We start from the raw sequence: 15,858 nt of genomic DNA on the forward strand, positions 1-15,858 counted from the left end.
GCACAGGAGGGACATGGACCTGTTGGAGCGGGTCCAGAGGGGGCCACAAAAATGATCCAAGCTGGAGCATCTCTGCTGTGAGGCCAGGCTGAGGGAGCTGGGGTTTTTCAGCCTGGAGAAGAGAAGGATCCAGGGAGACCTTATGGTGGCCTTCCAGTCCCTTGCAGAGGCCTACAGGAAAGCTGGGGAAGGGCTGGTTACAAGGGTGTGTAGCAGCAGGATGAAGGGCAATGGTTTTAGCAGGGTAGATCTAGATTAGCCATCAGGGGGAAGTTCTTCACTTTGAGAGTGGTGAGACACTGGACCAGGCTGCCCAGAGAGGTGGTGGAGGCCCTGGAGACATTCCAGGTCAGGCTTGATGGGTTTCTGAGCAACCTGACCTAGTTTGGGATGTCCCTGCTCACTGCAGGGGGGTTGGACTAGGTGCCCTTTGGAGGTCCCTTCCCACCCAGAGCATTCTGTGGTTCCACGAATCTCAGCTGCGACTGCCCCAGTGCCCTGCACCACAGCCCCAGCCCTGCCTGGGCTGCCTGCCAGGCTCTCCTGAGGAGCTGTCTGTACAGGGGGGTGGGGAGGGGGCCCGTAGTGCCGGGGGACAGAGCAGCCTTCTTGGTGCTCCTGCCTGACCCGTGTCGCAGCAAACACATTTCTGCCTGTCCCTGGCTGTGCAGGAGCTGAGGGCCAGCACGGAGCCCTGTCTCTGCGGAGCTCGGGATGTTTCCTTCTCCTCCTTCGCCCCAGCCAGGATGAGAAGCTGCTGCTGGGGTCAGCATCCTGTGCTCGGAGGGCCCATGCGGGGCTCAGGCCGTGCACAGAGCGGCTCCTGGGCTGGTGGCAGTGCCAGCTCTGAGCCCTGTTCTCCCAGCGCTGGAGCAGGGAGAGGCCCCTGGGGTGCTGGATTCCCTGCGAATCCTCTACCCAAGCAGAGCTGAGCAAGAGCCTGTTTCAGCTTTGCATTCCTGATGTGGTGCCCAGGTTTTCATCAGGCTCAGTCCGTCATTGAACCGAACTGGTAGCCCACTGGCTTGAATTCAGGCAGCTAAAATCCTCTGGATGCTCCAGAATATTGCTGTGTGTTGGACTTTTTCTTTTTTTTCTTTTCCCCTTTGAAATTGGGCACCCAGCCATTTTTATGACTGAGAAAACAAATTTAGGAGGAGACCGGGAGACCTGTGGCACTGTCCTTCTGCAAGCAGCATGGACCAGCTCCAGGCTCTCCTGGCGTGGCAGGTGCTGGTGGAGATGCCTGAGCTCTGAGCCCGCCCCACTTCTGGGCTGTGCTGTCCCCCTGGTGCTTCGGGGCTTTCAGCTGAGAACATAACCCCTTCTTACTCTTCCCCCAGCTGAAATCAGCCCTGAGCTTCGCCCCTTGTGGGATGTCTGTCCAAACGTGGCTCCTCACACGTGTCTCTGCATCGGCGCTCGCACCCCTGTCCTGGCAGGATGGGATCCTGCTCCTTACCCGCTCAGATACTTGTCTGCACGGGCAGTTTGTATGAACCTGAGGAAACAGGTCAGCAGCTGCCTGTGTAAGCAGATCACTTGGCCAGATGATGTGAGTTTCGTGGAGGAGAGTACTAAAAGGGTAGAAAAAAAGGTTGTTTTGGCTGCTAGAATTTACATGGGACGTAGCTAAACATCAGGTTTGGGAGATAGTTGCCAGGAGGCATTGGAGTCCAGCTGGAGACAGCAGGCAACTCCTGCGTGCCGTGGTTTGCCCTGTGTGGGGCACGCCTGGCAGGGCTGGGGTGGCCCACGGTAGCTCCTGCTGTCGTGATCAGCTACTAGAAGGTTGACTGGAAGCCACAAACACCAGCAGGTGATCATCAGGGCAGTGGAGATGCAGGGAGGGGTGGGCAGGGTGAGTAGAGCATGAGGGAGTGGGGGCTTGTGCAGGTCCCAGTGCCACCTGTCCTCCCAGAGCCTGTTTTGCTCTTGCTGCTGTTGTGGATGAGGCTCAGGGACTGCTGGAGCCTCCCCTGATGGCCATGGAACTGCATGGAACCGAGCCTAGCCTCCACCCCCTCCGTCCCCTCCCTGCTGCTGCAGCGGTGCCTTGGTTGAGGGGCAGGCCAGGTGCGAGGCCACGGCAGGAGCAGGGCTCCACCATGGGCAGGGCAGGACCGGGTGCTCCAGCGTGCATGGAGGGCAGAAGCTCCTGCTTCCCACGACGTGGGGCGGATCGTGGTCAGGACTGGACCTGGGCAGTAAGGGATGTGCTTTGCACATGCAGGCTGTCATGGGATGGAGATGTCATGACCGGGGTATGAGGCCAGAAGGACAGCAGATCAGCTGCAGCCGCGGAAGCCTCCTGATCCTGTGCCCAGACCAACAGCTTCTGCTTGAGGTCTTTGTCATGGAGAAACCAGATTTCAAGGCTCAAAATGCTAGTGACTGCAGCCTGGCCCTATCTGCCACGTGATGACCATCTGCCTTTTGTTATGTTTGATTTCTGGTTGGGGCGTGCGTAACTTCATCTGTAGACACCCTCTCTTGGTTCCCTTTCTCTGCTGCATCATCGAACCTCTGGGATCAGAAGTCGTCCCTTTGCACTGCTTTCTGCTGGACTCCTTTTCTGTCTGTTTTAAAGCTTCCTGTTGGCTGGTTGTTAGGACTGTGGAAAAATAACTGGGCTCCCTGCAGTTCAGTCATTTGTAACTTACTACTTCATGGACTTCTAGAGCATCCCCACCAAAACTTCAGTCCCTCAGTCAGGTTGTGTGACAGTTATTTAGCAGGGCTGAAATGATCCTTTACAGCCCTCCAAAACTGCTGCCTGTCTGGAGCTCCTGGTCATCTGAGGCAGTTCTTAGAAGCAGTGGTGGGGATGGCACTGAGGGGACACATCAAGCTCTGGGGTGCTGGACAGTGGTCTTCCAAAACAGCACTGGACAAGGAAGACCTCTGAATTCCTGCATTAAAGGTGCCTTTTCAAGTGCTAGAGAATCCACTGCAGTGACCATGAAGTTGTCCTGGTCATTAACTATTCTCCTAATACCATCTTTTTAATATGAGCAAGTCTTGCTTTAATGGATAGCTGTGGGTTCCTGTTGCTACTGTGCGCAGAATGAAGGAGTCCTACACTGGCCACAGCCTCCTTTCCCCAGTAGGTACTTTCTGACTGATGTAGTCACCTCTTAAGCTTTTCTTTGAGGAGATTAGGGACTGAGCAGCTTATGCCCTTAAAGCCAATCAGATTGTATTTTATGTCTGTGCTATAAACCTCACATTCTTTTAGCATCCTTTCACAAACATAAACCCTGAAATTGAGCAAACTTCCAGTGTTTGTTTTGCCTGTGGAGTCCATAAGAAGAGCAGTGGTTCCCAGCACGTTGCCCCAGCTACACACCTTTAATTGTGATGCTCCTCTGGGGTTTCTCCAGCATTTTCCAGGTGCTGTCTGTCACCCCAGAGTGCTGCTTTTTCTGTATCTGGTTGAGTGAGTCAGCACCCAGCGAGAGCCCGGCTTACCAAACATTCATAGAATCAGAGAATGCTTCGAGTTGGAAGGAACCTTAAAAGGTCATCTAGTCCAAAATCACACTATTTCAAGTCACACTAGTTCTTCAGGAGCTCTTATTTATCACACTGGCAATATTTTTATGATATACAGAATTTAACAACACTAACTTTATATTTTCTTGGATATTATTAGCAGTAGGCCAAGGAAGTTTGCCTTTGAGATCCCGTTGTAAATCCTGTCTTTCCCACTTAGTAGAGTCCTTTTGACAACAGATACACTCTGAACTTTATCAGTGAAGCCATTTACTAAAATAAATTATTGATGCCTGATTTAGTTGCAGTCCAGACAGTGTGCTGCACTGCTCTGAGCTTATTACAGCCACGCATTTACCTTTTCTAACAAGACAAACAGGATCCTTCAGAATATGCTGTGCCAAGCCCAATGGGACCTCATTGCCTTCATTAATGTTCCTGCCAATCTTCTCAGCCCAGCAAGTGTCCCCTGTCCCCCAGTCCACCTCTTTCCTGTGATCTTCCTGCTTTTGAGGTGGAGGAATGCAGATGCTGGTAGGAAACCCAGCTGGGAGGGGATCGCGATGCCATGCGAACAGAAACCCGCGTCTCCACCTGGAAAATGCTGCTGGAGAAGTTTTTAAATGAAACATTCTCTCAGAGTAAATATGTAAAGGAAATAGGAGGGGAGGAAAGGCCATTCTCTAGAAACATGATCTCTGCTGATAATCTGTGTGCAGCCGCCGGCTTCAGGGCTGACCTGGGCAAGGGGGAGGGACAGGAAATTAGAGAACAGTGGGGATTTTGGAAGGAATGTCTGATTCAGAAGCCCAAGCAGGGATGAATATTTTGGCTGAAGTATTTTTTGACTCTTATCGCCTATGTAGGTGTAGCAGTAGTGCACACAGAGATGGTGTTACTGCTGCTGTCCTAGAGGTGGTAGGCTGAGGAGCAGGAGGAAGCAGCAGGTCCACCATGCAAAGACAGAACTTCGTTGTCAGCTCTTCCTCCCATTGCAGCTGTGTCCCCTTTGCTCCACTGCACCACACCCTGGCCAAGGAGCTATTTCCCCTCCTGCAGCCAGGGTGGGCTGCTGCACAGCCCCTGGAGCAATTGGTGCTGTGATACAGGCCCAGAGACAACAAAGTGTTAATGGCTTTTTCATCAGTCACCTAGTCCAGGAGAGGAGGGGTATAACCTTAGGAAAGACTTTACCCAGCACAGTGTGACTCGCTGCCTCACTTGCTCATGGGGAACGACTCACATCTGTGCTCTTAGACCGAGGCTTTTGCTTCACTGAGGTCATCTTCTGGGAGCTCCCACATGCCCAGGAGGAGATCCAGAAAGCCTATTAGGCTTCACTGCATGTGAAAATCGAGATACACATGAAATTAGACACCCCACCTCCTCAGCAGGCAGTACAAGAATTTGGTGTCACTGAAGGGAGATCATCATCATCTAAGGGAGAGCCTCCAAACCTTGTAGAGCACAGCAGTAGCAGTGGCCAGGAGGAGTGGATGGATGGTCACATCTGTTTGGAGCTGCAGCACCTGCTGTCCGGCTGCATTTTGGGCACTGAGGTCTCCTCAAGCACCAGCACAACATGTCCCCCTGAAGACAGTCACCTTGCAGAGCAGGACTGCCTCTGCTCTGGGAGGTGGTCATGTCCACAGGGCTGGTGGTGAGCATCTCCTGTCAAGGTGAGTGCTCAGGCTCTTCCTCAGCCTGTCGGGTCTGAACTGCAGCCCAGCCCTGTAGAGAAGTCAAGGAGGGGGCTCGCAAGAGTGAAATGTTTGGAGGTCTCAGCAAGCAGATCAGAGGGAGCCATGCACTCTCTGGAGCAGGAGGGGCAGGTCTGAGGGCCCAGCGAGTCAGTGCCTCCTTGGCTGCCCTGCTGTGTGCCCATCACTTGTCCCCCAGCCTGGGCTGTGGGGTGACACTAGTGCTGGCCATGGCTCCATACTCCAGCTGAGTGTGTGAGGGGCCTGCAGGGGAGAGCCCTGAAGGGACAACAACTTCACTTTTCCCCATAGGAATATTCTTGAGAAGCACAGCAATGCAGAAAGCAAGTGGCAACATTTTTCTTTACTCAACAGCAGAAGAATTTCCCAAACTAGTTATTTATGGTCCTAACAATGGTTTCCGATGCTGTTGCCCAACCCCGCAGGCAGCTGTGTGGGGACATCACTCTTCTCCTTGCTGTGGCTTCAGTCTGGAGTTGGCCCCGAGAGCTGGGTCACTCAGGTGGTGACAGATGCTCCTTTCTTGGAGTGCTTGTCAAGCCCCTTGGCGGGCCAGAGAGAAAACCACGGTGATGGGGTCACACCCTGGGGAGACTGTGGTTTTGTCTTTGGTGCCCATAAACAGGCACAAACGTGGTTTTCGGCTGGCAGGGCTGTGGAATCACGTGCCAGCGAGCCACGGCTCATGCAAGACTCTCATCCAGCTTGTGTCAGAGCAGTGAGGGTCTGTTATCTCTGGCTGCTCTGCTTCAAAGCTCACCGTGGGATTTGCAGCCAAATTTTGGGCAGGTGATGGTACAGCCTCAGACCACACAGATGTGCTTCCAGATGTGCAGTGCTCGGCCTCAGTCCCATGCCAGCCCAAGCCAGGGAGGTCCCTGGACCTCATGTCACATGTGTTAGTGTGAGGAGATGCCTCCAATGGGGGTGGGCAGCTTCCATCTTCCACCTGTCTGTTCCTGTGCCTGGAGTAGAGGGGGAGTTTGTATCGTGCAGATTTTGTTCTCATTTTTGTATGGCAAAAATTTAGCTCTTTCTGGTCATTCTTCACTCCTGGAAACCTTTACTTTACTTTTAGTTTAAGGATGTATTGACCTAAGTAGCAAATAAGAGTTTATGTACATTATAATGCCATGTGGTCAGCTTTGAATTTGCAATGTATGTGGGAGAAAGCTCCCTGATTATGTAACCAGTGAAAATCCAGAGCTGAGCTTCAAGAATTTGGTTTTCCCACAAATGCTGCTTTGCTCTTTATCAACATGAAGCAGCTGAAGCCTGCAGGGAGTCGTGTTTGTGCCTGTCCCTGTGTCACAGCCCGGACCGCACGTGTCTGCGTAGCTGGGGGGTTGGAGGAGAGGGAGGATCAGTGCTGCCCGCTCCTGCTCATTTTTCAGTCAAGGTGGACTTGCTTATAGAATCGTGAAGGTTGGAGAAGACCTCTAGGATCATCAAGTCCAGCCGTCACCCAACACTACCATGACCACGAAACTGTGTCCCCAAGTGCCACATCTGCACATTTTTTGAACCCCTCCGGGGATGGGGACTCCACCACCACCTCCCTGGGCAGCCTGGTCCATAGATGGACCCCAGAAGAGAGATAAGCCCTGTGGCAGCCTGTGCCCTTCTTTGGTGCACTCAGACCCTGCCTCTTTGCAGCATGGGTACATCCAGTGGTGGGTCTCCATCACAGCCAGTTCCTGTCCTTGCTTGCTCTTGATTTTAGAAAGACACCCAGCATGAGCCAGGCTTTGTCTGCAGCACTTGTTTTGGGTCCCCAGAGTGTGACATGCTGACTCTTCCTTAGTTGGTGTTAATTGCTCCTATGTCATCTACATGGAAAATTCCCAGGATTCTTTCTGCTCTGTACTTCGGCAGGATTTATTTTGATCCATCCAGCTTTGCTTTTAACTGTGCCACTGTTGTCTAGGGCCAAGTCCCTGTTTCTCTGTCTGTGGAAATACATCACTGAGAGCATTTTGAGGATTTTTGTAGCCATTAGGTGATGTTACTCCATGTGTTACTTCTGCGTAGAGGACAGTTTTGATTTATAAGTCTGAGCTCCTCTTGTCCTTCCTGAGCTTGAGTGTGAGCCAGTGCTGAACCACAGGCTCCTCCTTGAGATGTTTTACCTCTTACTGAAACATCCAGTAACCTCCCCAAAAATCTAAGAGCATCCACATCCTGAATTTTCACTACTTATCAAACCATCCTCCCCTCAAGTAAGCAAGTGGCAGAGACTGGGAATATGCATTTTCCATTCAGATCCTCACCCCTCTTGTTGTTTCCCCACTGTCTCAGCTACTAAATTGTGGAGGAGTTGTTGTTACATTTTTGTTCCCCATATTTGAGGAAATGGATGCTTATATTAGCTATTATTTCCTTGTCAGCTGATTTGCTGGTCTGTTGGTAAAGTGTACCCAGCCTGGAGAGACTGAAATCCTCCAGCAAAGATGGGATGCTGGTTTGTGAGCAGGGAGAAGCACAGGTTTACCTCCAGTATAAATGGGCTACAAGAAGAGCACAGAAAGGGCCCATAGTAGGTTTAAGAGAGTTGAGTTTTAGTAATTTTATTATTTTACATGCCATCTGAGCAGAATTATTGAGAACTCTGCCCAAGTCATGAGAGGAATGATTAATGCATGAGCTTAAAATGAATGGAAACCACAACCAAAGGATAAGAAAGCAAAGCAAAGGGCAGACTTGGGAGGGTGGGACAGGCAGCATGGTCAGGGTACAGCCTCTGAATCCAGCCTGTTTCAAAGCTGATTCTGTAACTGGCAGTAGGGATGATAAAACACATTGCTGGCACTGGGAAGGCAACATAATGTGCACTGAGGAGTAGTGGACACAAACAAGGTTGTAGGAGAAGCCACATGTAGAACCACTGAAACTTGGTGGAACCGTCTCCCTTCTCTATGTGGGAATGTATGGGTGGTGGCCTGGGCAAGTTTCCTTGTTGGAGAAGGTCCTGGTGACTGGTGAAATGGAAGAGGGTAGAAGCAGTCACAGCTGGGGCAGCTGCATGGAAGAGGTGGGCTGCAAAGAGGAGGGCTGGCAGCTGGCAGAGCAACCAGAAGTGCCATGAGGGTTTGGGGGCTGGAATGTATTGTGGGAACATGGTGGTCTTCTCATGCAGGGGGTCGGCTGGGTCCAGGTTGCACTAAGGGACTTCGTTCATTGCATGGCACTCTTCAGCTGGCATCTGCCATGAAATTGTATTGAAATGTAGCTTACAAGGCAACGAGGGCTTTCACAGTATCTCCTGTACCTGATAATTTCCTTTTTGGTTGAAGTTCAGGTCTCTGTTATTGTTGCACGCAAAACTTAACAAGACGCTCTTTCTGTTGACGTTTTAATTATTACATTTTTAACAAAAGAAGACAGAATTGAAGTTTCTCAGAAAGATTGTGTGCACAGCATAAAGATGTTTTGTGCTGGTTCATATCTCTGGATAATTTACTCTTAGGTACAAATCAACCATGTCTGGCTCAATACTGTTTTCTGTGAAAAACATTTTGTATGTCTGAAGACTGTGTAACATCATAGTTGCCTTTAAGGGATGCCCAAAACCTTGTAAAGAAGAGTTGTTCTTAAAAAGCATTGTTTGTAACACCTCCTGAGGTTTAGCAACCAGCAGACAGTTGGGAAGAGGAGTTCTGGTAGGTGCTGCAAACCCTCAGTGCCCTGGGCTAGTGAATGAGAGGATGTTTATTCCAGTTCTTATGATTCCCCAGGGACAACTTTGCTGTAAAAGCAGAGGAAGCAAGACTTTGTGTTGAAGAGCTCCTGGAGTTAAACAAAACTAAATAAATAGACAGTAACAATTATTCAAGCTGCTTGTACAAAAGGAAAAAAAAAAAAAGATTGGACCGTGCTGAATTGCTGTTTCAGGTCACCTTTTACACCATGCCTCCATAAAATCAGTGTTTGGTTCCTTAAGATGTTTCTTTGCTGGGGTGGGACATCTGCCCTAGCAACAAGTTTACCCCTAGAGCGGGACAAATTTAGAGTTTTTTCCACGTGTGCAGACATGTCATATTCTTTGCTGGGTGGCACAGTGTTTGACTGGTCCTTCTTCCCATTTCAGCCTGAGAGGATAGATCCCAGCGCATCCAGGCAAGGCTATGATGTCCGCTCAGACGTCTGGAGCTTGGGGATTACATTGGTGAGTGGGGTCTGGGCCCTCTGCACGGTCCTGGTGGGGAGTCTTGGTGTGCTTTGAGGTGTGATGGAGTAGGTTGGTGTCAAACGGGTGCTTGAAGCAAAGCCCAGCTCTGCTGCTGTGAAGCATTCGCATGTTGTGACTGAAGTGGGCACCTCCTGGCTCAGAGACAATACGAATCCCTGCAAGGCAGGTGGTCTCCTGAACCCCTGAGGGTACGTTTAGCTGCAGCTATGTTTTGCAGAGAAGGAGACGAGAGTGGGGAAGAGGTGGTGGATCACAAATGAATTTTGTCTCCAGATGATAAGGGATGGTGAGTGTGGTGGTGCAGAACAGAACATCCAGCCTCTGTAAATAAGCCTCTCGCAGCCCTGGCATCTGGTGTACTTCGGCTGTGCAGGAACCTTCAGTTAATCCTGGATCCCCATTGCTGATTCCTCCCTGGCTTAACCACAGCACTGCTGAGTGCACACACTGATAGACTGAAAAATCTTCCCTTCTCAAGGGGGTGAAGTAGAAGAGAAGGCAGAAGCAATAAGTATGAACCAGAAGCTTCTGTCTTCCCCACTGGTGTTTTAAAATGTCAGTTTCATTGTCCTGTGAGGAACAGGGAGTTGGACTCTGGTCCTTACGGGTCCCCTCCAGCTTGGGATAGTCTACAGTTGTGTGGTTCTCCTTGCCCATTTTCTCCAGTGATCGTTAGGGTATTTGGGAAGGGACTGGAGGATTTTACTCTCCTACTTCTGAACAACTTAGTAAGAGTAGTGGTTCATGTCATAGCAGAGAAGACATTGTCACCATGAAAGCATGGCTTAGCCATGTTAAATCTGGAGGTGCTCCTAATGTAGGCAGCAGCTGTTACTATTGGGTAAAACTTTCTCTTCTCTCAGCTGAGCTTCGTATGGGGAACGGGGGGAAGAATCTCATCTTAGTGTCCCTTTTGGGGGGTTTGGGGTCTTTGCATACATCTTCTTACCCTGATGAGTTTACCTCATGTAACCCTCCTGGTGCTGTTGCTGTCGCTGTCTCTCTGCAGTATGAGCTGGCCACGGGGCGATTCCCCTACCCCAAGTGGAACAGTGTGTTTGACCAGTTGACACAAGTAGTAAAAGGAGACCCACCACAGCTGAGCAACTCAGAGGAAAGGGAGTTCTCCCCAAGTTTCATCAACTTCGTCAACTTGTGGTAGGTGTTTCCTCCCGAAAGCACTTGGAGATGTCTTGTTTTGTCATTGCCAGGTAGCTGGCAAGGGTAATATGCCAAGCACTTCCTAGCTTTGTTTCACATCCTGCACCAGCATGAGGGTGAGGATCTTTTGCATTTCACTGATTTGGAGATGATAGGAGACTTGTCTGAGTCAGGGCTGAAGAGTAGACCTTTGGAAACTACTCTTTGGAGAAGGTATGAGGAGAAAACCTCTTGAGCATATTCTCAGGAGAGGCATAGGGTTTTGCATGGCCAGGTAAGGGCCTGTCCTGTGTATCTCGTTCCTCGGTGTGATGCAGCTCTGAGACAGACGTGCTGTTTGTCCTTTCTTCTGCAGGCAGGAGCCTGGGACACCTGGAAGTGTTGTCCCATTGCTGGGCAGAGGACATGTGCTTGTCCTGCCCTTTGCCTGGCAGGGCCAGGGGCCTTCCCACCCAGTTCTGCTCAGCACAGTGACTGGCAGGACCCGTACCAGGGGGCTTGCTTGGTCGTTGGCATCATGTGTCTTGTGCCAACCATATGCCAAGGTCAAGACTAGAGATCTCTCTAGGGCAGGGCCTCTGTAGCATGGTCAGCCTGGGGTGAAGAGCACTCCGTGTTTGTGCAGGAGAGGCTTGGGGCAGTCTCTGTCTGCCACGTGTGTGGTCCTGCTTTGGTTGAGGGATGATTGTGAATTTCCTGATGAATTATTCTTCTATCAAAATGTGAAAGGTAGTCAACATGATTTTGTTAACCTAATATTGAAGCACACGGGAGATCCATCAGTGTCATCTGTGGTTGTCTTCTGGGACCTTCTGCCCTGGGCAGACCCAGATGATGGACATTCCCAGCACAGGGCTGTCCATTTCAGAGCTTTGTGACACAGGAAGACTCAGCTTTACACAATTTTAACTTTCAAGAGAACTTTCAAGAGTTTTTTTTTTTAAGGTTTTCCATCTATGGGAGATGTTCTTTGGGTTTGGATTTTACTCTTATTTCAGAATTATGAACTTTTGTGGAGGCCAGGTTCCACTTTCCATCTGGCTGTAAAAAAGTCCTGGTTATTGTCTTTGGGCTGCAGAAAACAGAGCATCAAAATGGTTTGCTCCTCAAAGGCAGCTTCCATTTTTCAGTTCAAAAATGGTGTAGTTTTGGTTAGAAAATCAGGAGTTGCTTTCTTCATGTAGACCACAAGCAGTTGGTTGTTTCCCACACAGCTTTCCGCAGGGATGATGCATGGTTACAGAGCTGGCAAAGCCAGGAGCTCACTCTCCTGCCCCATGTGCATGGGTGAGCTGTGCTCCAGGTCATGGCACCTCTGCTGGGCAGCAGTGTCGTTGGCACATCAGTCTGATTGGGTCAGTTCCTATTTCCAGCCCATTTACCCCTCCCAGGGCCCGGTGCTCTGAAACAGCCATGATACAGCACGAGGCAGTTCTCATTCTAGTTCTGTTTTTTGGCTAGTATGGTTTATAAATAATTTGACTTTAATGCCTGGAATATTGATGGTGTCTTTGTAGCAATGCTGTAATAAATATTTCTCTTAAGGACCTGTACTTGATTGTGAACAGTAATCTTTGGTGTCCCTAGGCAGGCAGGTGGGTCTCTGAAAGGCTGTGCCTTTAGGGGATGGCATAAATCTCCTGGGCATTGCCCTACAAATGTGAAGATGTAATAATCTTCTATTTTTGTGCACTCCAGACTCAGGAAAAATCTTGAACATGAGTCCTGCAGTGCTGCTGCCTGCTTGCTGTGATAGATCAGGGAGAGAAGGATATTTTCAATAATACTAAAAAGTATCTGGGATTTTGGTGTGTGTGTTTGTTTTTTTTTCTTTTTTGGTGATTTGCTTTGGGTCCCAACAGCACTGTGAATGCCTGGCTGTGACATTGTCCCCCTTCAGCCCACCTCTGTCTGTCAGATGCTTACCTGAAGTCAGACTCCTCCTGAAGCTGCTTGCAGAGAGAGGTTCAGCTTTTGGCTCCAGGGTGCACAGAGAGGCCCAGCTCTGGGTTTGGCTTTGGGAGCCACACACCAGCAGCTGCAGAGCCACCAGCTCCTGAGCTGCAGCTGCCTGGGGAGGAGAGGGGATGTTGCTGCAAAGGAAGGAGCCGTGTGGCACCTGGTGCTGCCAGTGGCCGCTCCAGGCGCACACCTTCACGTCGAGCTGGAGAAGCAGTGAAGGATTTCTGTGATTTCTCTGTGAGCTGAAGCTCTGACCAGCTGCCTTCAAGGCATTGTGAGGAGCACGTTCAAACCCCCAGACTCCTTGAGGTCAGAAAATGAATTGATGTTGGGTGGCAAAAGCCTGAAGTGAGGGTGTTTGTGCAGCAGCTGTGGGATTTTTGATGGTTGGATTTGATGCTCTGAGAGGTCCTTTCCACTCTTAATGAAGGCCATGCTGTAGTCTTGCTGGAGCTTGAGAGAGGTCCAGCCCGAGCCTGTGGGGGTGGAAATGCAGCTCTTGGGAATTAGACTCAGCTCCCCTCATTTAGGAATGATGCTATGTCTGCCATTTCCCTTCCTTCTGGCACCCAGGGCAGGGGCTGCTGTTGACCCCATCCCTGGGCTGTCTGCCTCTGGTCCCCATGTGCCTGCCATGTCCCAAGGCCCAGGGGCTTTGGTGGCCTTTGCTGCCACCTGCTGTCCTCTCTGTACTGGTCGAGGTGCCAGAGGAACCCCACAGGGAGGGCACGGTGTTCTGCTTGCACTGGGATCTGTCCCCAGCAGGATTTGTTGGTGGCCACACTTGCTGTTGGTGGCTACACCCGTGTGGGGTGGGAGGGAGGGAGTCCCTGTGGCCACTCACAGCACAAGGATGTTTTTTCCAGAAAATAAAAGGCAGTGAGTCCCACCACGATAGTGGTGAATTCAGCATGGTGTCCTGTAAAAATTTGCATTTGATGTCTTTAACCATTTCTCCAATCCCACCTTCTCCTAATTCTCTTTCTGCTTTCTTTAGCCTTACAAAGGACGAGTCCAAAAGGCCAAAGTATAAAGAGCTTCTGGTGAGTGCAAAGTGTGGCTGCCCGTGCCGGCTGTCCCGGCCCTGCTGTCCGCACAGCGGGGTGGGTCTCACATCCGAGGTCTCTCCAGGTCTTCTGGGGCCATCAGGGCAGGTGCTCAGCTCCACAGCCTCAGGAGGAGCAGCAGCTCTACGCCTCTGAGGTCACCAGTGCCCGTCTGCAGGCACGGGAGGCCAGCTTGGGGGGGTGCCCTGCTGCGGCTGCCTGCCGGGGCTTGGGGCGTGCCGGCTGTGCCACGTAAATGCTGCCTGGGATTTAGGTCCTGACACGGTGCAGGAGCCATGTGGAACTTCTGGCCAGCACCTTCGTGTATAAGTGGCCACAGCAGGCAGGTCACACAGCGAGGCTGGAGTGCTCTGGCGTAGGACACGAGCAGAGCCGGCGTCGGGGCAGAGCCTGCAGCGGGAATGCAGCGATGCTTTTGGGCTGGATGAGTCAACCTTGGCAACCACACACCTTCAAGGAGCTCTGGGCATCTGGAAGCCACGTCTTCAGGGGCTGTGTGAAACCATGCCCTGGGTCCCTGATGGTGGTGGTGTGACCATGCTGTTATTTCCCAGGTGCTCTGAGATGGGTCTGGCCAGTGTGGCCTCCTGGACAGAGCAGAGGGTAACAGTTCAGGAGAACTGGGTTTGGGTCCTGATCTCCTGTTTGACCTCCAGAAGCTGTGTCTCCCTGTCACTCTTGTCTCCCTGTTGCTGACAAGGCTGCTGCTGAAACCTCTCGAAAGTATTTCAGTACATGTCCGTGCTGCAAAGGAGCCAGGTGCTTCCAACATCACACCCTCGCTGCCTCCTGGAGTCCTGTCCCAGCCCCGTGCTGCACATTTCAGATGCAGATTGGGTGGGTGAAAGCCACGGACCAGGTTCTCTCCTGTTGTCCTACAGCCACCACCAACCTCTGTGTTCGTGCATCAGGCAAATCTATACACTGAGCTTTTATCTGGGGTAGGCAGCGTGTGTCAGAGGAGGGAATGTAACTGTGTTGTGTCTTTATCTGATTCCAGAAACATCCCTTCATCCTGATGTATGAGGAACGCACAGTGGATGTTGCATGCTATGTTTGTAAAATCCTGGATCAAATGCCAGCAACTCCCAGCTCTCCAATGTACGTCGATTGATATTGCTGCTACATCAAACTCTAGAAAAAGGGCTGAGAGAAAACAAGCTGTAAAGAATTTTCACCACATATTGCAGTGTTTTTAATGCTCGCCCAGACACCATGTGCAATAATATTGGTGTTATTTCCATCCTGTCTGTATACTGTTGTCACATAAAAAGTGCATCCTTGTAATACCTGATCACACAGTGTTAGTGTTGGTCAAAGAGAGACCTCATCTTGCTCTTTTGTGGACATATTCATGAAATGTGGAAATAAGTACATTTATTTGTTGACCGTGATTGGATAGCACCTAAAATTAATTTCTAGACTCAAAGCTTGGAGACTTCTCAGCAGCTACTGGAAAGGTTTTTCTCTCAAACTCTTCCAATTGTTGTTTCAAGTAATAATAAAAAGCAAACAAACAAAAGTTAGGCATTGTCTGTCTGAACATCAAGAGACTTTGCCTGGAGGGAGAAGAACTTGCTTAACCAACGAGATGCTTTGCCTTCTGGAGTTAGAAAGGCAAAGGAGAATTTTATTCTTCACAAAGTGCAATAGATTTACTGCTATGAAATTCTGTTGCTTTACAGTCGCAGTGTACTTTCTGGGGACAGTGCTCAGCTGAAATTCTGTTAAAGAGAGATCATGTTAAATAGAGTGAATATGTCTTTACCAAAAATATGTTGCGTTGAAAGAAGCTAACATTAAACTATTCAGAGATGGGACATCATGTATTGTTTCTCCTTTTACCAAGCCAGCCCCTCTTCACTTTTAACTAGGTGTCCTGTAAATTGTTACCTGGTAAGATAAGACCTTTGACCTGAAGAATTATTAAACTACTCGATTGAATTTAACCTGCTTGTGACCTGATTTCTGGCCGCACAGTGCTCGCTGCCACCTGGCTCTGCCCTGACCTCCACGAGTGCCGTTCGCAAAGTCTGCCGCCCTTTTCACGAGCCGCAAACCAGTGTCTGTGACTTCTAGCCAGTATTTCTCACCTTATTCACTGTCCCCAGCCCTGATGCTGGCACCTTTTCACTGACCTGAACCTCCCAGCCCTGCCAACACCGAGCCCGGTGTCCTGGTCGGTGGGGATGTCCTCCCACTGCCGCGGGCTCTGCGCCGGCCCCACCGCTTGCAGGCACCACTCTGCTTGGCTTGCTGGGAC

The 15,858-nt window shown here is 50.5% G+C and overlaps 1 protein-coding gene across 1 annotated transcript in view; it reads left to right on the plus strand.

Moving 5' to 3' along the window:
• Positions 1–15,544, plus strand: part of MAP2K4 (mitogen-activated protein kinase kinase 4) — a gene marked incomplete at its 5' end in the record, with an annotated part of 32,951 nt that extends 17,407 nt beyond the window's left edge. The window contains 4 exons of the mRNA XM_008938378.1: positions 9,304–9,381; positions 10,415–10,563; positions 13,526–13,571; positions 14,596–15,544. Coding sequence (XP_008936626.1) covers positions 9,304–9,381; positions 10,415–10,563; positions 13,526–13,571; positions 14,596–14,709 — 387 coding nt within the window. The remainder of the gene's footprint in view (positions 1–9,303; positions 9,382–10,414; positions 10,564–13,525; positions 13,572–14,595) is intronic.
• Between the last annotated feature and the right edge of the window lie 314 nt (positions 15,545–15,858).

This window comes from Merops nubicus, unplaced genomic scaffold (assembly GCF_000691845.1).
Source record: "Merops nubicus isolate BGI_N331 unplaced genomic scaffold, ASM69184v1 scaffold18104, whole genome shotgun sequence".
NCBI lineage: Eukaryota > Metazoa > Chordata > Aves > Coraciiformes > Meropidae > Merops > Merops nubicus.